Source organism: Salvelinus fontinalis, chromosome 22 (genome assembly GCF_029448725.1).
Source record: "Salvelinus fontinalis isolate EN_2023a chromosome 22, ASM2944872v1, whole genome shotgun sequence".
NCBI classification, from domain to species: domain Eukaryota; kingdom Metazoa; phylum Chordata; class Actinopteri; order Salmoniformes; family Salmonidae; genus Salvelinus; species Salvelinus fontinalis.
Window position 1 is genome coordinate 17,598,930 of NC_074686.1, and position 25,633 is coordinate 17,624,562.

Consider the following 25,633-nt stretch of genomic DNA (forward strand, 5'->3'; position numbering starts at 1 on the left):
TGTGACATGCTGGTAGAAATTAGGTAAAACGCATTAAAGTCCACGGCCACTAGGAGCGCCGATTCTGAATGAGCATTATATTGTTTTATTATGGCCATATACAGCTCGTTGAGTGCGGTCTTAGTGCAAGCATAGGTTTGTGGTGGTAAATAGACAGCTACAAAATATATAGATGAAAACTCACTTGGTAGATAGTGTGGTCTACAGCTTATCATGAGGTACTCTACTTCCCAGCAAACAATAACTAATATTAGACATTGTGCACCAGCTGTTATTGACAAAAAGACAACACCACCCCTCGTCTTACCAGTCGTAGCTGTTCTGTTGATGCACGGAAAACCCAGCCAACTGCACATTATCTGTGTCGTCGTTCAGCCACTACTCAGTGAAACAGAAGATATTACAGCTTTTAATGTCCCGTTTGTAAGATAGTCTTGAATGCCGATCATCCAGTTAATTCTCCAGTGATTGCACGTTGGCCAATAGAACTGATGGTAGAGGTGGGTTACCCACTCGCCGACTAAATCTCAGAAGTCACCCCAACCTCCGCCCCCTTTATTTCCATCTTTTCTTCACGCGAATGACGGCGATTTGGGCCTGGTCTCAGAGAAGCAGTATATCCTTCACGTCAGACTCATTAAACAAAAAATCTTCATCCAGTTCGAGGTGAGTAATCACTGTTCTGATATCCAGAAGCTCTTTTCGGTCATAAGAGACGGTAGCAGCAACATCATGTACAAAATAAGTTACAAACAATGCGAAAAAACACAAAATAGCACATTTGGTTAGGAGCCTGTAAAACGGCAGCCATCCCTTCTGGCGCCATTCCTTTATTACGCAGGAGACTCCGCCTAATAGGAGGGTATAAATACTTGTGCTGGTAGAAACATGTCTTTGTCCTTTCAGCTCTTTGACCCAGTTGGTGAATAAACTTGGTTTGAGCTCTGACTAGTTGTCCGTTAGTTTTTCCACTCTGTTCGTCAGAACCTAACAGCTGAAATAAAAGGCCCCAGACATTTTCAATGCGCACAAAAACCTTATTTCTCTCAAATGTTGTGCACAAATTGTTGTTTCTATTACTGTCAGTGGCCATTTCTCCTTTGTCAAGATAATCCATCCAGCTGACAAGTGTGGCATATCAAGACGCTGATTAAACCGCATGATCATTACAGGTGCACCTTGTGCTGGGGACATTTCGAAGGCCACTAAAATGTGGTGTGTTGCCACAGATGGCTCAAGTTTTGAGGGAGTATGCAATTGGCATGCTGACTGCAGGAATGTCCAACAGAGCTGTTGCCAAATAATTGAATGCTCATTTCTCTACCAAAAGCCGCCTCCAACGGCATATTAGAGATTTTGGCAGTACATCCTACTGGCCTCACAACCGCAGACCAGGTTTAACCACGCCAGCCCAGGACCTCCACATCACCTGTGGCATCGTCTGATGATGGGGAGTTGCTCAGTTGTAGTTCTGTCTGTAATAAAAGTCATTTTGGGGAAAAACAAATTCTGAGCCTGGCTCCCAGTGGGTGGACCTGGCTCCCAAGTGGGTGGGCATGTGCCTTCCATGGCTTCGCCCCTGCCCAGTCATGCGAAATCCATAGATAAGGGCCTAATGAATGTACTTCAATTGACTGATTTCATTCTATGAACTAACTGTTACTCAGTAAAATCTTCAAAATTGTTGCATGTTACTTTAATATTTTTGTTCAGTATATACATACACACACACACACACACACACACACACACATATACATATATAGGTATCCCTCGTTTATCGCGGGGGTTACGTTCCGAAAATGACCCGCAATAAGTGAAATCCGCGAAATAGAAAACGTTTTTTTTTTTTTACAATTAGCAACTATTACATGTATACAAATACAGTGACTCACGTGTAGGCCGTTTCACTGCTCTTCAGAGCGTTTCGTCGACATTATGGGTTTAGGAGATGTTCGAAATTACAAGATAATTTGGCCAACTTAATGTAAAGAAGAAGAAGCGGGAGTGAGTTTTTAGCGAATCAGAATGCAGAGCACAATGCACCAAAAAAATAAAATAAAATGCATTATGAAAATCCGCGAAATAGCGAATCCGCGATAAGTGAACCGCGAAGTGGCGAGGGATCACTGTATATATATATATATATATATATATATATATATATATATATATATATATATATATATATATATATATATATATATATATGCACTGAGCTTGTATGATGCTTTAAGCATACAATTGATTTTGCCAGGCCAAGCTCAGACTTGTTCTGCTCTGTGTTAAAAATGACAGCGAGTGACTGACTAGCACCCGTTGTCTCTCTCCTCCCTGCTGCAGCAACCACCAAAGCATCAGTGTTGCTGAAGCGGCAACATAATTACAGCCATTTCTTAATGAAAAGTTATCACCAAAATCCCTCATTTATTTAGGAAAAGCATTCCCTATTCCTTCAACCCTTGCTCTCTTTACGTGACACATGTATGCATCACATGGATGTGGCAAATAGAGCCTGACTTTAGCATATCATAATCACATGAATAAATTGCTTATAACAAACGCTGAACACCGTAACACGTGACAACAAAATGGATGCAGATGACGTGACAAATCAACTCGAAACGAGGGAATGTTTGGTTGCTCAGGAGGTAAAGGGAAAGTGAGATGTGGAATAAATTTGACTAATTGTGGAAAATACTGGAGCAAGTGCTGCAAGCGTTTACACTAATTATTCAAGGGTCGCTTTGTTTGATTGCATTTCAAATCAAGAATGACTCGTATGCTGTGTGATGACAAACTAATGAATAAATTAATATACTACCCTAGATAAGTATTGAAATGTAGGCCTAAGTTAGTTAAGTGAAAGCACGTACCACCGCATTTAATCATGGGAAGGCGACTGGAAACATAGCAGAATACAAACAGTGTAGTTATTCCCTCCGTAAGGCAAACAAACAAGAAAAGCATCAGTATAGAGACGAAGTGGAGTCGCAATTCAATGGCTCAAACACGAGACGTATGTGGCAGGACCTACAGACAATCGCAGATTACAAAAAGAAAACCAGCCCCATTGCGGACATCGACATCTTGCTCACAGACAAATTAAACAACTTCTTTGCGCGCTTTGAGGACAATACAGTACCACTGACAAGGCCCGCTACCACAGACTGCTGGCTCTCCTTTTCCGTGGCTTACGTGAGTAAAACATTTAAACGTGCTAACCCAAGGCTGCCAGCGTCCCTAGGTGAGTCCTCAGAGCATGCGCATACTAACTAGCTGGTGTGTTCACGGACATATTCAATCAATCTCTATCCCAGTCTGCTTTCCCCACATGCTTCAAGATGGCCACCATTGTTCCTTTTCCAAAGAAAGCTAAGGTACCTGAACTAAATTACTATTTTCCCGTAGCACTCACTTCTGTCATCATGAAGTGCTTTGAGAGACTAGTCATGGATCATATCACCTCCACCCTACCTGTTACCCTAGACCCACTCCAATTTGCTTACCGCCCCAATAGGTCCACAGACGATGCAATCGCCATCACACTGCCCTATCCCATCTGGGCAAGAAGAATACCTATGTAAGAATGCTGTTCATTGACTACAGCTCAGCATTCAACACCATGGTACCCTCCAAACTCATTAAGTTTGAGACCCTGGGTCTCGACCCCGCAACTGGATCCTGGACTTCCTGACGGGCCGCCTCAAGATGATGAAGGTAGGAAACAACATCTCTACTCCGCTGATCCTCAACACTGGGGCCCCACAAGGGTGCGCTCTCAGCCACCTCCTGTGCTCCCTGTTCACCCACAACTGCGTGGCCATGCACGCCTCCAACTCAATCATCTAGTTTGCAGAAGACACAACAGTAGTGGGCTTGATTACCAACAACGACGAGACAGCCTACAGGGAGGAGGTGAGGGTCCTCGGAGTGTGGTGTGAGGAGAATAACCTCTCACTCAATGTTAGCAAAGCAAAAGAGATGATCGTGGACTTCAGGAAACAGCAAAAAGAGCACACCATATCCACATCGACGGGACAGCAGTGGAGAAGGTGGAAAGTTTTAAGTTCCTCAGTGGACATATCACCAGCAAACTGAAATGGTCCACGCACACAGACAGTGTGGTAAAGAAGGCGCAACAGCGCCAACCTCAGGAGGCTGATTTTTTTTTGACTTGTCACCGAAAACCCTCACTAACTTTTACAGGTGCACAATTGAAAGCATCCTGTCGGGCTGTATCACTGCCCATTACAGCAACTGCACCGCCCACAACCACAGGGCTCTCCAGAGGGTGGTGCGGTCTGCACAACGCATCACCAGGGGCAAACTACCTGCCCTCCAGGACACCTACAACACCCGATGTCACAGGAAGGTTGTAAAGTTGTCTCGCGCACCTACAGTGCTAGTCATAAAAAAAGCTAGCTAGCTAGCTAGCTCAAAGATGCAAACAACGGTCTTCCCCAAAAACATAGCAAAACAACAATCTGTTTCAGTAGCTATAGTTAGCTAGATAACTATATAGCTAGGTGTCATCATCTAAAATAACATTAATTTAAAACACAGTTCTAATTTGATTAATTGTGGTCAGACCCATCTATGTGAAGCTAGCCACAATAAGGATTAGCCACAATAGTGGACTTTCGGGTTAGCCTTCAAAATAAAAGTATGGCGTAATTCTACTATCTGTGTTCATTTGCATCACTATCAATTTTTATTTTGAAGGCAAACTGCAAATTCCACTAATGTGCCTAATCCTTATTGTGGCTAGCTTCACAATACATAACCCGGTCCGGTCGAGCGTCACTAGCCAGATGAACCTAGCTGGCTGCTTTTAACTTTAGGCAACAGGGTTACATAGCTGGCTAGCTATTTATTTTAATGAACTGAAGTTCAATTTCAATAGGCGAACAACAAGTGGGTTCCTAGCTAATACTTACTCACAAGGATTCCTAAATCATTGCTAAGAATAATTTAAATGACTGCAGTTTCTACTGGTCATTGTTTTCAGGCTGGTTGTATTGATGCTAGCTAGGTACCGAGCTAAAGCTGGCTACACCAGAAGTTGCGGTCGAACAAATGATGCTTTTTTTACCAGAGTGGTATTGTAAGCACATCGTTTGTGACCGGTGTTGCTTGTTTGCAGACTTTTTTTGTACAGATTTGACAGTGCAACAGTATTTTTTTTGACACGCAAAGACCCAACCGGCGTTTCATAGTATGTATGTCATGAAGCTAATATTACTGTGTAACTCTGGTAGGGAAACATCTGAAAAATAGCGCACTTGGTAGTGTGTACAGGTGCTTGACCAGTCGGCGAAAGCCAACATCACCCACGACCGAGAACGGTTGATTGTCAAGGGCAATGAATTCCATTATCTTGGCTTCAATGGATTTCGCATTTTGAGTTGTCTCGCTGAAATGTTCTTACTCTTACAAATGACTGCTCGACTTGTTAACTTCTTGTCAATATGGGGGCGCTGTTTCACCATTGGAAAAAAGTGCCCAAATTAAACTGCCTCGTACTCAATTCTTGCTCGTACAATATGCATATTATTATTACTATTGGATTGAAAACACTCTCTAGTTTCTAAAACCGTTTGAATTATTTCTCTGAGTGAAACAGAACTCTTTCTGCAGCACATTTCCTGTCAGGGAGTGAGATTTCAGAAATCGAGGTCCCTGTTCTGGGGTCAGTTTATAAGTCCCAATGTAAGCTATGGGGCTACATGCACTGCAAACGTCTTCCTCTAGATGTCAGTAAGCGGGGAGAATTTGAATGGAGTGGATTGCGCAATCTGGGCCCTATATATAGACCGTGGAACGGAAGTACCGTCCTTTTCAACGGTGCGCTTGACGCATAAAGACATCACAATGGCGTCCTGCAAACGCTTTCGTTTTAGTAGTTCTATATCTCCGGTCATGTTTTTATTCGTTATAGGTGTTAAAGACATCATAAGGTAGTTAATTTAAACCGACTTATAGCAGTTTATAGCGATTTTCCTGGATTTCAATGTGACGCGTGTTCAGGAGTTGGACTCCTCTCCAGTGGGTGGCTAACGTTAGCGGCTAATTCGACAGGACAAGAGGACATCTTTCAGCCAAAAGACGATTGTTTTGAAGAAAGGACACCTTGCCCAAGATTCTGATGGAAGCTCAGCTAATAGTAAGCAGTCTTTATGCTGTTAATTCATTGTTCTGTTGAAAAAAGTAAAATGCATGAGACGCCATTTCTTGCAGTGTAGCATTGTGTTATCGCAGCCTGTATTGCGCAGTAACGTTAATTTAAAAAATGTAATTCAGCGATTGCATTAAGAACTAATTTGTCTTTCAATTGCTGTCCAACCTGTATTTATTTAGTCAAGTTTATGAATAGTTTTCGATAAGAATAGGTGCCGTTCCAAGATGGCGCCGGACAGATTGCTTGAGATTTGACACTATTCTCAATGTATAAGCACGATTTGTGCCGCTAAATATGCACATTTTCGAACAAACTCTATATGAATTGTGTAATGTGATGTTACAGGACTGTCATCTGAAGAATTCTGAGAAGGTTAGTGAAAAAATTAATATACTTTGGTCGTTTATACGTTATTGCTATGTTTGGCTTGAATCAATGCTGTTGTAATGTTTGCTATTGTGCTAAGCTAATATAACGCTATATTGTGTTTTCGCTGTAAAACACTTAGAAAATCTGAAATATTGTCTTGATTCACAAGATCTGTGTCTTTCATCTGCTGCACGCTGTGTATTTTTAAGAAATGTTTTATGAGTAATTAGCTAATACACGATGGTCTCTGTAGTGATTCTAGTCGTTTTAGTGAGAGTTGTGATGGGGGCTGCAATAGTCAAGTCTGATTTATACCTGAAATATGCACATTTTTCTAACAAAACCTATCCTATACAATAAATGTTATCAGACTGTCATCTGATGAGGTTGTTTCTTGGTTAGTGGCTATTTATATCTTTATTTGGTCGAATTTGTGATAGCTGCTGATGGAGTAAAAAAAATGGAGTATGGAAGTGGTGTCTTTTGCTAACGTGGTTAGCTAATAGATTTACATATTGTGTCTTCCCTGTAAAACATTTTAAAAATCAGAAATAATGGCTTGATTCACAAGATGTTTATCTTTCATTTGGTGTCTTGGACTTGTGATTTCATGAACATTTTATTATATGATATCCCTGTGGCTTTAGGCTAGGCTATGCTAGTCAGCTTTTTTGATGGGGGGGCTCCCGGATCCGGGTTTGTGAGGCGTTAGAGGTTAACTTCTTCGCTCTAGGGGGCAGAATTTGGAAGTTTGGATGAATGAGGTGCCCATAGTAAACTGCCTGTTACTCAGGCCCAGAAGCTAGATATGCATATAGTAGTAATGGATGGAAAACACTCTAAAGTTTCCAAAACTGTTAAAATAATGTCTGTGAGTATAACAGAACTGATATGACAGACGAAAAGCCGAGGACAATCCATCCAGATAGTTTTTTCCCCAGCTCACCCCTGATTACAATGGCTGTCAGTGGGAAAATAAAAGGAATCCCTCCCAGATTGCAGTTCCTAGGGCTTCCACTAGATGTCAGTCTTTAGAAAGTGTTTCAGGCTTGTTTTCAGAAAAATGAGCTAGAATGTAGTTTTTCCATTTCTCAGGTCCAGAACGTAGAATATGCATATAGTTTACAGATTAGGATAGAAAACACTCCAAAGTTTCCAAAACTGTCAAAATATTGTCTGTGAGTATAACAAAACTGATTCTGCAGGCGAAAACCTGAGAAAATCTAACCCGGAAGTGATTTTTTATCTGTGTTTCCTGGCCCGTCTTTCTTCCATTTTAAAGGGGTATCAACCAGATTCCTTTTCCAATGGCTTCCTCGGGCTGTGACCAGGCTTTAGACAGTTTCAGGCTTTTATTTTGAAAAATTTGCGAGATTTTTCAAAACTAGTCAGGTGTCCTCTGATTAGTTCCTGCGCGCGAGAAGGGTTGCTCTCCATTTTCTTTTTCTCTCTTATTGAATAGGTTACGGTCCGGCTGAAATATGATCGATTATGTTTGTTAAAAACAACCTGAGGATTGATTATAAAAAACATTTGACATGTTTCTACGACCATTACGGATACTTTTTATAATTTTCGTCGAACGGAACGAGGCTTTGATTTTCTGAACATAGCGCGCAACCCAAATGCCGTTTTTTTGTTATAAAAGTAATATTTATCGAACAAAAAGAACATTTGTGTAACTGGGAGTCTCGTGAGTGCAAACATCCAAAGATTATCAAAGGTAAGCGATTCATTTTATTGCTTTTCTGACCATGCTAATTTGGGGCTAGCTGTTCTAGCATTGATTGATACTCACAAAAGCTTGGATTGTTTTCACTGTAAAGCAGATTTTCAAAATCTGACACGATAGGTGGATTAACAACAAGCTAAGCTGTGTTTTGGTATATTTCACTTGTGATTGCATGATTATAAATATTTTTTGTAATATTTTGCACCCTGCAATTCAGCGGTTGTTTAGGAAAATGATCCCGTAAAAGGGATCCGTAGTGCAGAGAAGTTAAACTAGACATCAGCCGATACGGATTTTGGCATTTTTAGCTAATATCAGACGATTCCTATATGTTCACAGATATATCATGCATCCCTAAAACAAACACTCAAACAAGCAACACAAGCAGGGCCCATCTTATTTCTGTAGCTAAATATATATGGATGATTTATAAAGTCAGGCACAATTAACAGTTAGGCTGCTGATTATAGATCTAATTAAGTTGGTTTCCTCTCTCCTCACTTTTCCTAGACAATTTTGTCTGTTTTCTCATCTCATAACTTCACTGCTGCCTCCGCCGCATTGTTCTCAACACAAATATACTGGGTGACTTTGCTATTACGCACATAGCAACATGTTCTAGGAAAAGGCACCAATTTAACAGCGCACTGATGTTTCAGAACGGAGGACAGCAACCACTATCAAACTTGGGAGAAAGCTCATTCGTTATAAAATAATATTTGTATTAGTGTTGCACCATTATTCTTATGTAATATAACCATATACAATTTCAGTAGCACGTCTTAAGAGGGTTTCCCAAACTGTCCTGGGGCCCATCCTGGGTGCACGTTCAGTTTTCTGCCCTAGCACTACACAGCTGATTCAAATGATCAAAGCTTGATGATGAGTTGGTTATTTGAGTCAGCTGTGTAGTACTACGGCAAAAACCAATACATGCACCCAGGGGGGGGGCCACAGGTCAGAGTTTGGGAGAACCTGTATTAGAGTGATCCGCACAGCCACCACAATTGACTAGTCTACTCAGACAGGCACATATCAGATTGGGTGACTAAAGAAATCTCTGTCAACCAACAGCCTAATGACCAAATAATCAACCAGTCTTCTTTTTCATTGTATAGTTTCTCTCATTGAGGCCTGTTCCATCAGTATTCATGTCAGACTGGTGATGGTCTGGGGCAGCCAATTGTATCCACAGAGGGCCATTGTGTGAGCAGACTTTTGTTCCAGCCAAGTAGCAACAGGAAGCACACTTACTGTGTTTTAATGGCAGCTCTGCCTTTATCAGTCCCATTCATCCCATGTCCATGGCTTTCTGTGGGTATAGTTGGGGTTGTCTCGGTCTCCATAACTCCCTCTGAAATAAACATCGCAACATTAGTTGGTAAGTTAGCTAGAATTGTTAACTAACGTGGCAGACATTTGCTTGCTTGAACACTTAACGTTAGTAGACACTGGGCTCGGCTGGCTCGAACAAGGGTGGTAACTTTACTTAATGCGTTATGGCTACTGTAGCTAGCTAGAAATCCATGTCAGCAACAAAATACCACTGCAATGTTGCAGTAGCACATTCGGGAAAAGCAACACTCATAGCTATTATGATTAAATGATACACTTAGAGATAAACCCATGGAAACTTCATGACAAGTTAAATTAAGCAAGCAAAGCTACCTAGCTTAACTTAGCGAGCTGCACTTTATCACAAACGCATGACAGCTAGCCTTGCACTGCAGCTAACTAGCAAATCAAGTTAAGCTGCCCGTAACGTTAGCTAACCATGTCGCTCCCGAATTATTATGCGTTGATTAATTGGAAGAAAGTCACTATGCAAAAGTACAATATCACTAAAACTATGGTAATATGCTGAGGTGACAATGCCAGTCAATTAAAAACTCAAGAGTACCTGACAATCCAAAACAAACTAACGTTAGCTACCACAGCATGACAATCGACCTGCGTAACACCTTATCCGGTCCGTGTGACGCATTTATCTAAATATTTGGATCCCAGCAAATAAATAATTCCGTTAGAGGTTCAGTTGTATTCAATCTTGCATATTTATTCATTGATACTATAATGTAAAAAAATCGAATAAAATAGTACTGAGCGACCCATTCAGTGCTTTATGAGGTCTGTTAAATTTTGGATTGATTATTAAAACCAACTATCAATCACTTAGATCATGTAATTTCAGGTAGAGATACCTTGCAAAGCAACTGCTCTCCTCTCGATTTCGCCTGCTTCTATTTATTTTATGTAGCAAGCTTGACCTTATTTATCTCTAGGAAACTGTGCATTGAGCTCACAGAAAAAAATAGGGGAAAAAATGTATGTAATTCAAATAATTGAACCAACGTTGGTCAATTAGTTGTTTAAAAACCAAAAGATAACCGACATTTCGGTTAATCGCTCAGCCCCAATGAAAACATGTCCCAATGAAAACCAGATGGTGCAGCTGTAGAACCTTTTGAGGATCTGAGGACCCATGCCAAATCTTTTCAGTCTCCTGAGGAGGAATAGGTTTTGTCGTGCCCTATTCACAACTGTCTTGGTGTGCTTGGACCATGTTAGTTTGTTGGTGATGTGGACACCAAGGAACTTGAAGCACTCAACCTGCTCCACTACAGCCCCATCGATGAGAATGGGGGCGTGCTCGGTCCTCTTTTTCCTTAAGTCCACAATCATCTCTTTTGTCTTGATCACATTGAGGGAGAGGTTCTTGTCCTGGCACCACACGGTCAGGTCTTTGACCTCCTCCCTATAGGTTGTCTCGTCGTTGTCTGTGATCAGGCCTACCACTGTTGTGTCATCGGAAAATGTAATGATGGTGTTGGAGTCGTATCTGGCCGTGCAGTCATGAGTGAACAGGGAGTACAGGAGGGGACTGAGCACGCACCCTTGAGGGGTCCCTGTGTTGAGGATCAGCGTGGTGGATGTGTTGTTACCTACCCTCACCACCTGGAGGGGGCCCGTCAGGAAGTCCAGGATCCAGTTGCAGAGGGAGGTGTTTTGTCCCAGGGTCCTTAGCTTATTCATGAGCTTTGATGGCACTAGTAGTCATTTAGGCAGGTTACCTTAGTGTTCTTGGGCATCGGGACAATGGTGGTTTGCTTAAAACATGTTGGTATTACAGACTCGGACAGGGAGAGGTTGCTCGCAGTACACTTCCTGGTAATCCGTCTGGCCCTGCGGCCTTCTGAATGTTGACCTGTTTAAAGGTCTTACTCACATAAGCTGCGGAGAGCGTGGAACAGCTGGTTCTCTCATGCATGTTTCAGTGTTATTTGCCTCGAAGCGAGCATAGAAGTAGTTTAGCTCTTCTAGTAGGCTTGTGTCACTGGGCAGTCTGTAGTCTGTAATGGTTTGCAAGCCCTGCCACATCCAACGAGCGTCAGAGCCGGTGTAGTACGATTCGATCTTAGTCCTGTATTGATGCTTTGCATGTTTGATGGTTCGTCAGAGGGCATAGCGGGATTTCTTATAAGCTTCCGGGGTAGATTCCCGCTCCTTGAAAGCGGGAATTCCTGCTCTAACCCTTTAACTTAGTTCGGATGTTGCCAGTAATCTGTGGCTTCTGGTTGGGTTATGTGAGTACAGTCAATGTGGGAACGACATCATCGATGCACTTACTGATGAAGCCAATGACTGATGTGGTGTACTCCTCAATGTCAGAGGAATCCCGGAACATATTCCAATCTGTGCTAGCAAAACAGTCCTGTAGCTTAGCATCTGCTTCATTTGACCACTTTTGTATTGATCGAGTCACTGGTGCTTCCTGCTTTTATTTTTGCCTGTAAACAGGAATCAGGAGAATATAATTATGGTCCGATTTGCCAAATTGAGGGCGAGGGAGAGCTTTGTATGTGTCTCTGTGTGTGGAGTAAAGGTGGTCCAGAGTTTTTTTCCCTCTGGTTGCACATTTAACATGCTGATTGAAATTTGGTAAAACAGATTTGAGTTTTCCTGCATTAAAGTCCCCGGCTACTAGGAGCGCCGCCTCTGGGTGAGCGCTTTCCTGTTTGCTTATGGCGGAATACAGCTCATTCAGTGCGTTCTTAGTGCCAGCATCAGTCTGTGGTGGAATGTAGACAGCTATAAATAAAAAAATACAGATAAACTCTCTAGGTAGATAGTGGGGTCTATAGCTTATCATGGGATACTCTACCTCAAGCAAGCAAAACCTCGAGACTTCCTTAGATATCGTGCACCAGCTGTTATTTACAAAAATACATAGGTCATTGTTTTTATTTTCCAAAGATTGCACGTTTGCTATCAGAATGGAAGGAAGTGGGGGTTTATTCGATCGCCTACAAATTCTCTGAAGGCAGCCCAAGGCAGATGGGCGGATAAGAGGCAATCCGTAATTTTGATTAAGACATTAATGAGCTTAATGAGCGAATGAGGACAGGCGTAGTCAATATAACTATTAGTTTAGCACTTTTGAACAGGACACCATGTACAGCGACAGAATTCAGGATATGGGCCATTCTTTCAGTATGGACCAAAGGGTGTTAGGGTGAGGCACATGGGCTAACAGCTTACTACACAACATACACTTAGTATTACTTTCTTAGTTACAGTATACATATCTACATACATACAGTATACATATCTCCCTGGCATATGTATAGCAGCATGCAATACATTTTTGGACTCACCTTGTTGTGCTGTGCTTACTTGAACAGGAAGGTGGCGTGGCAGTCCTTTGTGGGGAAATGTTGTCATCAAAGTCTGGCATTCTCTAGATTGTCTTGAACTCACTGAAGTCTGAGATTTCCCAGTTCCAAGTTTCCAGTTTTTTTGAGCGAGGCAGAAATCATGCTGGATTGACAGCATGAGCACCGATACGTTTTATCTATAATTTCTCTTCATCATTTCTCTTCATATGACAAGGATTGAAAAGGATTTGCCAGTAGATTGTCGACTTTATTCATGATGATGACTGCTAGCTTGCTAGTTAAGATTTAGAAAATATGATGTGGACATGATCAGTCCAATCAAAGTTACTGTAGATATAACGTCATTTTGATTTTTTTTGCCTTCTTGGATGGGCATTTCTAATGTAACTCTATGGCAGCACCTACAGAGCTTGAATTTTCGAGATCTACCTGTAGATTTTGCGATGACCTGGTGTTCCTATGAGTGACAGAACACTGAGCCAATCACAGCGCAACTAGAGAACATTACCAACCCCTACGCTCTGTATTTTCCGCTGGCTGCCCCACCACAACAGAAAGCACTGAGTTAGGTTGAAACACCTGCATTTTGGAGCTGCCTTACTTAATAAAGGAAAAAAGAGACAAAATTTGTATGCGACTATTAACTCAATTAATTATATGTGATATTTCATAGTTTTGATGTCTTCACTATTATTCTACAATGTAGAAAACAGTACATATAAAGAAAACCCCTTGAATGAGTAGGTGTGCCCAAACTTCTGACTGGTACAGTATGTCATTATTTTTTGCAGGAGGTAATTTACATGAAATGGATGACGTAGTACACAATTGTGAACAATGCTCGGGGACCAGTTTTGGCTCGTGAGTAATACTTTCAAAACTAATGGCTGAAATTATACAAAAGCTCTGGAGCATCACTTTAATAGTGTTTCTATGTGTATTTTGATGCAATATGAATATATTCCTAATGGCCTTTGAGTCCCTGGCGGCATAGTGTGTTAGTGATGGCAGGCTTTGTTACTTTTGTCCCAGCTCTCTGCAGGTCATTCACTAGGTCCCCCCGTGTGGTTCTGGGATTTTTGCTCACCGTTCTTGTGATCATTTTGACCCCACGGGGTGAGATCTTGCGTGGAGCCCCAGATCGAGGGAGATTATCAGTGGTCTTGTATGCCTTCCATTTCCTAATAATTGCTCCCACAGTTGATTTCTTCAAACCAAGCTGCTTACCTATTGCAGATTCAGTCTTCCCAGCCTGGTGCAGGTCTACAATTTTGTTTCCGGTGTCCTTTGACGGCTCTTTGGTCTTGGCCATAGTGGAGTTTGGAGTGTGACTGTTTGAGGTTGTGGACAGGTGTCTTTTATACTGATAACAAGTTCAAACAGGTGCCATTCATACAGGTAATAAGTGGAGGACAGAGGAGCCTCTTAAAGAAGAAGTTACAGGTCTGTGAGAGCCAGAAATCTTGCTTGTTTGTAGGTGACCAAATACTTATTTTCCACCATAATTTGCAAATAAATTCATTAAAAGTCCTACAATGTGATTTTCTGGATTTTTTTTTCTCATTTTGTCTGTCATAGTTGAAGTGTACCTATGATGAAAATTACAGGCCTCTCTCATCTTTTTAAGTGGGAGAACTTGAACAATTGGTGGCTGACTAAATACTTTTTTGCCCCACTGTATATCGGTGCAGAATGCTGTAGTAGCCATGCTGGTTAAGTGTGCATTGAATTCTAAATAAATCACTGACAGCGTCACCAGCAAAGCACCGCCACACATCACACCTCCTCCTCCATGCTTCACGGTGGGAACCACACAATGCAGAGATCATCTGTTCACCTACTCTGCGTTTCATAAAGACACGGCGGTTGGAACCAAAAATCCAAAATTTGGACTCATCAGACCAAAGGACAAATTTCTACCGGTCTAATGTCCATTGCTCGTGTTTCTTGGCCCAAGCAAGTCTCTTCTTATTATTGGTGTCCTTTTGTTGTGGTTTCTTTGCAGCAATTCGACCATGAAGGCCTGATTCACGCAGTCTCCTCTGAACAGTTTATGTTGAGATGTGTCTGTCACTTGAACTCTGTGAAGCATTTATTTAGGCTGTATTCTGAGGTGCTGTTAACTCTAAGGAACTTATCCTCTGCAGCAGAGGTAACTCTGGGTCTTCCTTTCCTCGTGAGAGCCAGTTTCATCATATTGCGTGATGGTTTCTGCGACGTCACTTGAAGAAACTTTCAAAGTAATGATGGTCTGTCGTTTCTCTTTGCTTATTTGAGCTGCTCCTGCCATTATATGGACTTAGTCTTTTTCCAAATAGGGCTATCTTCTGTATACAACCCCTACTTTGTCACAACACAACTGATTGGTTCAAACACATTAAGAAGGAAAGAAATTCCACAAATTAACTTTTAACAAGGCACACCTGTTAATTGAAATGCATTCCAGGTGACTACCTCATGAAGGTGGTTGAGAGAATGCTAAGAGTGTGCAAAGCTGTCATCAAGGCAAAGGGTGGCTACTTTGAAGAATCTCAAATATAAAATGTATTTAGATTTGTTTCGCACTTTTTGGGTTACTACATCATTCCATGTCTTCACTAGTATTCTACAATGTAGAAAATAGTAAAAATAAAGAAAAACCCTTGAATGAGTAGGTGTGTCCAAACTTTTGACTGGTACTGTATTTCTTATTGTACCTTACATGTGCTTGCCTTCTAAAACTAGGCCTTTTTCACATGCTTAATTTCACATGGCCTATGCCCCAATCTCATAGACTGTAATACTCTGAAAGATTATTCTCCTTGCTTCCGATCAGTCTTATATCCACATCCCTGTAAGAAGACTTGCTGTGGGGTGCTGAGGGCAACGACGTTCCACAAACCGCATGCTCCCGACACGGATAATTAGAGGATGAATTTCCAGGCCTCAAAAATATACCCTAATTGTTTGGCTAAGGAGATCTGCTTGGCAGTGAGGCTGTGGATCAGGAAAAGGAGGGAAGAGGCGCTGTTCCATCCCAGTCTGCTCCAGTTTGGCGCCTCGTGGGTTACGTGGCATAGATATCAGGAACATAAGTCATGGAGAAGAGTGAAAGGAGAAGTGAGGGATGTAAAACGTGTCCGGAGTAATTAGGTTTTAATTTGAAACATGGGGGTTCAGCGAAGGCACGCAAGCAAAAAGCACGCAAGCAAAAAGCACGCACGCATGCAGATGCACACTGACAAACTCACAGATCTTTTCTCTTTTTGTCTCACCTCTTTCATCCTCTCTCCTTCATATCCCTCTCTCTCTCACACACACACACACACACACACACACACACACACACACAAACACACACACACTGTGTGTGCACATCACAATATGTTTTACTTAATTTTCCACATGGAATGACAGAAGTAGCCAACTTAAAACCAAGTATCTTGGCAACTTACCCCAAGAACACTAAATGAATATATATTTGCAATCATAGCCTATTTCCATCCTGTCTCAGGGGTCTGTAAATGAATGGAAATATGCAGCGCATTTCAGAGCAGATTTACTTTTCAAGTGTACTCTTTAATTGTTATGAACACACATACATTCATTAAACTGACTGGGTAATTAGACAAGCACTGAGTTGCCTAATTTATACACTAGAGACCATTTATAAATGTACGGTACTCTTGTCTCCAAAGGAGGCTGGTGGGAGGAGCTATTGTCACGAACGTCGTCAGGGAAATGACCGGACCAAGGTGCAGCGTGGTGAGTGTACATTTCTTTTTATTATGAATGTCCCCAACAAAAACAAGAAACAACAAAAACGAACGTGAAGCTTTCTCGGGCTATACAGGCCACTAACAAAATCAACTACCCACAACTAAGGTGGAAAAACAGGCTGCCTAAGTATGATTCCCAATCAGAGACAATGATAGACAGCTGTCCCTGATTGAGAACCATACCCGGCCAAAACATAGAAACAGAAAACATAACAGTATCTATTCTACGTCGTTCGACAACGTCTGAATTAATCTAAATCTCATAGCTGAGGTATAATGATACAAGGAGTAAAATGTCTGCTGAGGTATAAGGATACAAGGAGTAAAATATCTGCTGAGGTATAAGGATACAAGGAGTAAAATGTCTCCTTAAGTAACTTCAAACCAAGGCACAGACATAAACATACGATACTTTGCATATGCAACAGACCCTACACAGTAATTGCTACCATCTATCTTGGCATTTAAATTCAACCAGAAATATATCCCCTCTTCCAATGAATCTCTGTCCTTTTCCCAGCTTCTCCCCCAGGACATGACCTAGTTGAATATAAGGGGAGGCTTTGAAGCAAACCTTTCATGAACCCTCTCTCATAATTCCATATGTTTGGAGTCTGAGTTGGCATTATATGTTTTCTGTAAATATGGCAATTCTGCACTGTAAATATTTCTCAGAACTGCAGTACATCTCCTCTACAGGGTATGAGATACAGTAGTTACAGTATTCCCATTGCCTTTCTGACATAGTCAAGAGGTGAAACCAGAAATAGTAGATTGTCTCAAAACCTTTTCTGTACACTAGTTAGTAGACTGAACAGGGGTACAGTCAAAAATACACTGCCAGTTCAAAACCTTATATACAATACACTGATGAAAACTACTATGCTCTTCTTCACACTCATTAACTCTGATTTAGAACAGCAACCCCATGAGTCTGCTGTACTGCAACTCTCCTAAACTAGTGTCCTCAAAGACCCGAGGCGATTCAACTTGATACGCTGTGTTCTTTAGAGCTCTATTTGATGATAATATCTGCAATAGGGAAGAGGAGAGGAGAGGAGGGAGGGGAGAGTTTTCATTCTTACCTGTCAGCTTGTTGCTCCGAGGTATGAATGAGCTAAAATATCTTTCCCATGCAGCGGTGGTGGAAGTGGCGCTCACTGGGGGACTACACTTCGCACGCAGAATGCAGACTGGGAGACTACATGGTTCTGTTCAATAGGCAGCAAACAGAAGAAAACTGAGTAAAATGGAGAATTACCTGGACTTGTCCAATGACAAATTCAAACGTTCTTATTATGTTGAATGCGCCCTAATGAACACGGCCCTCAATTACCCCTGACCTTTAACCCCTACATGGGCAATGACCCAACAGGTTCAATAGCACAGATGCTATATGGGGGGGGGGGGGGGGGGGGTGCACTGTTCCCCATGCGCCGAAGACGTGGATGTCGATTAAGGAAGCCCTCCGCACCACTCTGATTCAGAGGGGTTGGGTTAAATGCGGAATACACATTTCAGTTGAAGGCATTCAGTTGTACAACTGACTAGGTTTCCCCCTTTCCCTTGCAGCAACCTAAAATAGTACAGAGGGGAGCTTGTCAATCCCAATCAGAGTGACTGTTAGAATTTTACATTTGGTTTGGTACCACCACCAGCGTAGTTATGAAAATGTATTCAAACATCCCCTACAGGCACCCAAATAATGATTCTCAACATTTTACCAGCATGTACCCTCTCATTTTGAAATGCCATTCTCCCTGCATTTCAACTCAAATTGAATTAGGAACGAATCCTGTATTTATACACTGGCATTGCCAGTGCAGCGGTACTATCCTGTACCCCCGCACATTGACTCGGTACCGGTGTCCCCTGTATATACTGTAGCATCGATATTGTTATGCAATTGTCTTGTGTTACTTTATTATTTTATTTTATTACTTTTGTTAATTCAGTAAATATTTTCTTAACTCTAACTCTTGAACTGCATTGTTGTTTAAGGGCTTGTAAGTAAGCATTTCACTGTAAAGTCTACACCTGTTGTATTCGGCGCACGTGACAAATACATTTGGATTTTATTTTGTTTGTGTAATTAAAAGATACTGTAGCTTAATGTGGAGATGTGTCCATTTCAGAATGAGTTCAAGAAACACTCTCACGAGGAGTGAGCTTTTGAATGGTCACCCATGAGGAACACTGAGGGTAAGCAATGTCCGTCAAAAGTGGTGTTAATAGGACATGAAGTAGGCTTACTGGGCATTGATTCTTAGTAGTCAAGTCTGGAGATGTACTACAGTAGCAATGACGCAATCATAATCAAGACAGTTGTTTTCATAAACATTATGATACCCTGTGAAATCCTATTTGAATAATATGCTAGTGGTAATGATGAATAGTTTGACATAATTGCACAATGAAGTTGTGAGGTTTGAAAATGGTTAATTAAAAGATCACCTTTAGCAAAAAGCAGCATTCGAAGTACTGCCTGTACATTATCAGTTTTACACTGCTGCCCATTACAAAACAAAAGATTTGTTCTTATCTGTAGTGTAGAAAAGGACGCATTGTTAAAAAAGTGCAGATTTCAGGCTTTTTAAGACCCACATCTGCTGGGTGGTGCTGACTACCAAAGCCAGGACTGGGAGGTGGGACTGGGAAACTATGCATAATTCAGTAGGAGCCATGAGGTCAGCCTATTAAAATGAGATAATGTGGCCAGATCCGGACTGCTGCTGCGACTGCAGTGACAAACGTAGAAGGATAGGGCTTTTGGCTAATATTCATTAGTGGGCTTTTGGTTTGTGTGTGTGTTTATGTGTATGTGAACGTGTGCTGCAATATGTCTCTTTCCCCCTTTTTAATATTCCTTGGCTGGCATAGCTAAAGTCTCCCTAAACCCCCCTTCCACCAAGGCCACAGCAGCCTGCTGGGTTACTGGGGCCAGCTATGAATCTGTCACTCCACAATCGGCTTTAATTTCACACCTCCTCTCTCTCCATCAGGCGTTAATCCGACCAGGGACAGTGGCGTGGTGCACGCAGTCTACCAGCCTCCGAGGAATAGGGAGGGTGCAACTTTCAGTACCCATATGATATGATAATGACATAGTGGTGGTAGAGTAGATACGTATATATAGTTTTCTCTCGAAAAATGCAAAATAAAATAGAATAGACATGCACATTTTTTAAACCAAATATTACCAATCTTGGACGATTGAGACTATTCTAAAAAAGTTACCTACAGTCTGTTTCAAGGCTCCTCCCTACGTAAATAGTGGGGAGTCTAGATACCGGACCGCAACCCTCACAGACAGTTGGAGGAGAAAGATAATGATTACACTTACAACAGATTAATTTAAAACCTCTTCCGAGTATCCGAGGTAAATTGTGGAAGCGACCACGCAAGGATATAAAGTAATGTATGTAGCCTGTCATACAAGACTTGTCGTTTCTGCTTTTGTTTTTTTCCGGGAAAATAATCCCGTGGTCTCGAGCCTGCGTGTTTACGCGCGGACATAAAGTCACGTATTAGAATTAATTTGGAATGGGGAACAACAAAGTTTGTAGAATGTTTTCCCAGTTGCTGGTTCTGATTATTCTTGCACTTTTACGGGGAGCAGATGGTCAGCATGGCCACCGTGGAATGTCCGTTCCTGAACATGGCTTTTGCCAACCTATTTCCATTCCTCTCTGTACGGATATTGCCTATAACGAGACTATCATGCCACATTTATTAGGGCACACCAACCAAGAGGACGCGGGGCTTGAAGTGTACCAGTTCTATCCGCTTGTGAAAGTTCAATGCTCTCCTGACCTGAAGTTTTTCCTCTGCTCCATGTATGCCCCCGTTTGTACAGCGCTGGAACAAGCACTGCCTCCATGTCGCTCGCATGGAGCGGGAGAGTTGTGCGTCGGGCAAAACGTGTCTGATAGAAGCGCTCCTATTAATCCTACCTCGGATGTAACAGAATCACCTTATGGGCAGTTTAGGACTGTAAAGGGACAGTTTAGATGCCCAGTTGCATTGAGAGTACCCCCCTATTTGAACTACCGTTTTCTTGGGGAGGAGGATTGTGGTGCACCGTGTGAGCCCTCAAAACCACATGGAATGATGTACTTCAATGAGGACAAGTTGACATTCGCCGAAATATGGATTGGAATATGGTCTGTGTTATGCTGCGGGTACACCTTGTTCACAGTTTTGACCTACTTGGTGGACATGCAGAGGTTCAGCTACCCAGAGCGACCCATCATTTTCCTATCAGGCTGCTACACCATAGTATCATTAGCCTACATCGCTGGCTTCTTGTTGGGGGACAAGGTGGTATGCAACAACCGCTTTGACAGCAACGTCAAAACACTCATCCAAGGCACCAAAAAGGAGGGCTGCACCATTTTGTTCATGATGCTCTACTTTTTCAGCATGGCCAGCTCCATCTGGTGGGTCATCCTAACCTTGACGTGGTTCTTGTCAGCCGGGATGAAGTGGGGTCACGAGGCCATCGAAGCCAACTCGCAGTACTTCCACCTGGCGGCATGGGCGGTACCCGCCATCAAGACCGTCACCATCCTGGCGGTGGGGCAGGTGGACGTTCTGAGTGGCGTGTGCTACGTGGGAATTAACAGCGTGTACGCGCTCAGAGGCTTCGTTCTGGCGCCGCTCTTAATCTACCTCTTCCTGGGCACCTCATTCCTTCTGGCCGGCTTCGTGTCGCTCTTCCGCATCCGGACTATCATGAAGCACGACGGCACCAAGATGAGGAAACTGGAGAAGCTCATGGTGCGCATCGGCATCTTCAGCGTCTACACGGTGCCTGCCACCGTCGTCATTGCGTGCTACTTCTATGAGCAGGCGTTCAGGGAACAGTGGGAAAAGAGTTGGGTGAGTCGGACGTGTAAGAACTACGCAGTGCCGTGCCATGGGCACCACCACCCGCAGATGTCGCCAGACTTTACCGTCTTCATGATCAAGTACCTGATGATGTTGATTGTGGGTATCACCTCTGGCTTCTGGATTTGGTCGAGTAAGACGCTGAATTCGTGGAGGAGATTTTATACAAGACTGGCGAGCAATAAACAGGGTGAGACAACAGTGTAAGACCTAATACTGTTTGTTGTCCCCTGAACACACACACACAAATGCATGAACTGAAGAAAAAGCTACTGTGACACACTTCTTTTTTTTTAAAGTTCTAAATAAGCTTTTTTGGGGAGACTTTTTTACATATACATATTTGTATTTAAAATAGCCCACACATTTCATTCTAATCAATCACACTTTGATATAAAAAGGATAGCTCTTATCTAATTCAATGAGGAGAATTAGACTGTCTGAACTTTTTCATTAATTCTATTTGTGCTCCATTGAACTTTTTCATGTCATCCCTTTAGTGGTGTTTCATGTGAACTATGGGAAGATCTCAATTGCATACTCCTCGCATCCTCTCTCCTCATCCCTTCTCAAAAACGAATTGGATGAGAGCCAGTGTTCACTCCCCTGTGCAATTTTGATCTTCCCTGTATTTGAGAAACAGTCAACAAGGTTCTGTGGGACTTTTGCTGTATTTTATGGGTCATAATAACCCTTTTCACAATCATTCCATAGACCGCTATTTCAAACCTGGTTACAGGCCTCTTCATAGTTTATTCTCGTTTCTATTTATTTATTTGTTTTACCATGTTTTTATGGAATGTCTGAGCATTCATTGTTCTTTCACCATGTGTATTTTGTGTTTTGGGGATATTTTACCATTAAAGTGAATGCAGACTTCTCTAAAGAAATATGGGATTAGGGGATGAGATCAATATCCCTATGTGTAAACAAAAGCCTGTCGCTATTGAACTATTTTGAATTTAGCACTCATTTAAAGGCCTTTTACTTACGGGGATAGATCCAGAATTATTACTTTCTGCACACACAAGCTATATGACTGGAATTGACTTTGACAATAATGAAATCCTCAGTCCAGTTCCTTTTGTTTTAATAGCGTGTGGGTGGATCTATTGTGATTGAAGTCCAATAATCCAGCTTTCCAGCTGTCTACACAACTATCCATCCTCTTTCTAGTCACCTGGCATCCTTGAATGAAAAACATGCTCAACTTTAATGAGGAGTCCTTTTAGAAATCTGTCACACTGTAGTGTTTCCATACATGCATGTTGCAAATAATGTCATATTCGTTATTCTATAATTAAGGAATAAGGCACGGGGGGAGTGGTATATGGCCAATATACCACAGCTAAAGGCTTTTCTTTCTGGATACAGGCCTTAGCCATGGTATGTTGGCCATATACCGCAAAACCCTGAGGTACCATATTGTTATTATAAACTGGTTACCAACTTACATAGAACAGTAAAACATATTTTTGGGTCATACCCGTGATATACGGTCTGATATACCACAGCTTTCAGCCAATCAGCATCCAGAAGCCAAACTTCCCGGTTAATAATACAAAACAAAGCTTGCATCCGATTTTTTAAAAGAGTCACAGCTCTATAATGGATGGTATTTTGAATCTCAATGAAAAATACTGACGAATTTTATACATTCTTTGATAGAGATCAGTCATTGAACTCTTGCTGCCCTAATGCACATAGAGGGTTGCGTTCATTAGGCACCAAACAGAAGAAAACAGACAAACAGGGAGGGAATATATGGACTTGTCCAATTATCCATTGCAAAATATTCTCTGTTGCATGGCCTAATGAACACGACCATGTTGTTCACTTGTTCTTGATGATTCTGCACATTGCTTCTCTCCATTTATACATTTTTTGTCAAAGGCATCAACGCTGATATTGATCTTTCTGTTTTAACGCTGTGGTATATTCTCTTACCCAGGTATTACATTTTCTTAATCAGAGCCATGAATTTTTTATAGCACTATGTTTGTATAGAGGTCAATGTTGTTTGTATGCCGACCAATGTTTATAAATTGCTGATGACTTTCTAACACCCTTTTTTCTACCAATGTGTATATTAAACAGATAATCCTAGAATACCATCATTTAAATAAAAATCTACCCCCAATTTATTCACTATAATCATGGTTTGGACTTAATCTTCCTTTGTGGTGAGAGTTACAAACATTTTTAGATTTCGAAGAGTTTCAGCTAAAATCTTGCCAATGTGGAAGTGTACAGTACAGTGCTTTCTCCTTTGCTGTAACACTAATCTATCAAATGTAAGCCAACAAAGGTAATTCAAAGCTATTAGACTATTTGAAACCGCTGACAGTCTAGTTGATTTACTATTGGGTCGAGTTCACTAGAAAATAGGCTGAAACAGGGAGGCACTACCAATACTTTTCATTTTCTGTTGCAAAACGTTAACTGTTCGCTGTTGTGTGCCCTGATTAACACAACTCTGGTGTTACTGAACAGAAAAGTATACATTGAAAGAAGGTAATAAAGTATAGGGCCGAGACCAGTGGTTCCCAAACTTGGGGTGAAATTGAAATGGTGTCCCCTGAGAAAATCTGGGATTTTTTTCAAACAAAATGTAAGAACTTTCTTCTCTTCAAATGGGTATAGAATACAAACGTTTAGTGTGTTGAAACAGCCTGCTGGACCTAGAATTTAGTGGATATGAAACACACAGTATTAACTAGGGTCTAGTGTCAAATTGGGGTTATGTGCAGAAAAACTTTAGGAACCCCTGGCCTATACTAAAGACCACTGTCATGCTTGTAAATACTGAGTGCAACAATGGCTATACCAAACATTAGGACCCCTTTTTCCATCAGAACAGCCTCAATTAGTCAGGGCATGGACTCTACAAGGTGTCAAAAGCATTCCACAGGGATGCTGGCCCATGTTGACTCTAATGCTTCCAAAAGTTGTGTCAAGCTGGCTGGATGTCCTTTGGGTGGTGGACCATTCTTGATACGCACGGGAAACTGTTGAGCGTGAAAAACTCTGCTGTGTTTGCAGTTCTTGACACAAACTGGTGCGCCTGGCACCTACTACCATACCCTGTTCAAAGGCACTTAAATATTTTGTTTTGCCCATTCACCCTCTGAATGGCACACATACACAATTCAGGTCTCAAGGCTTAAAAATCATGCTTTATCCTGTCTCCTCCCCTTCAGATTCTACACTGATTGAAGTGGATTTAAAGGTGCAATATGCAGAAATCGCTCCGCCATTTCCGGGTTGCAAAAATTCTAATAGTTTGCCTAATTTCAGTTTGCTTGTTTTGTCACAATCATTGTACCATCTAAATCATTGTTGCCGATGAAAGGAAGTTAGGCTAGCGAGCAAGCATTTTAGCCAGGTAGTTTAGGACAACAAAAACTAAAAGTGTGTACTCTATGACAGTCATAGACCGTTTAGGCAAAATGAAAGAGGAGGATGGCATTGGCTATTCTCTAGAAGTAGGGTGAGTGTTATTTTCTACTTGCAAGCGCACACAGACACAGAAATCAGTACCCATGGACAGCTACATCATATTTAGCTTACGTTGATTGGACTAAGTTGTTTTTGCTCTCTTTAGTCACTGTATTGGACTAAGCATAGGGGATTAGATGATGTTGAAATGGAGCTAGAATTGAGGAGGTAGCTCCTGTTTTCTTTGCGACTTGCGTAACTCTCTGTGGTTCTAAATCAATAGTTGTTTGGTAGTCCGAAAATGGCAGAAATGGCTTCACCATGCTGTAGGTCATGGAACTGTTTGTTACATACAATATGTTTTGCGGACTTCACCGGACAGATGTTGCTCTCCGGTTTTGTGATGAAACAAAGGTGTGGTTGAATTTATTCTGCCACTGTGTCTTCTTATTGTCTCGGCCTTATGCCTATATACCATGGTGGCAAAGGCATATGAACTAACCGGTTATAGAGCAAACATAGGTTGGAATATGGAATATGGAACTTGTTTCCTGAATTGGCTTACCCCGTGATTTTACACATGCACCGC

The 25,633-nt window shown here is 41.8% G+C and overlaps 2 protein-coding genes and 1 long non-coding RNA gene across 3 annotated transcripts in view; 2 read left to right on the forward strand and 1 right to left on the reverse strand.

Moving 5' to 3' along the window:
* Positions 1 to 9,628, reverse strand: part of dus3l (dihydrouridine synthase 3-like (S. cerevisiae)) — a 23,496-nt gene extending 13,868 nt beyond the window's left edge. The window contains exon 1 of the mRNA XM_055876698.1: positions 9,537 to 9,628. Within this exon, the coding sequence (XP_055732673.1) occupies positions 9,537 to 9,628 (92 nt within the window). The remainder of the gene's footprint in view (positions 1 to 9,536) is intronic.
* LOC129819967 (uncharacterized) lies at positions 9,575 to 18,115 on the forward strand. The gene is made up of 3 exons (XR_008754135.1): positions 9,575 to 9,663; positions 16,636 to 16,702; positions 17,856 to 18,115. It is a non-coding gene; the product is annotated as an uncharacterized LOC129819967 (long non-coding RNA).
* Positions 18,116 to 18,120: 5 nt separating this feature from the next.
* Positions 18,121 to 24,292, forward strand: LOC129819959 (frizzled-1-like). The gene has a single exon (XM_055876700.1). The coding sequence runs from the start codon at positions 20,260 to 20,262 to the stop codon at positions 21,811 to 21,813; it is 1,554 nt and encodes a 517-aa protein (XP_055732675.1). The 5' UTR covers positions 18,121 to 20,259; the 3' UTR covers positions 21,814 to 24,292.
* The last annotated feature ends 1,341 nt before the right edge of the window (positions 24,293 to 25,633 follow it).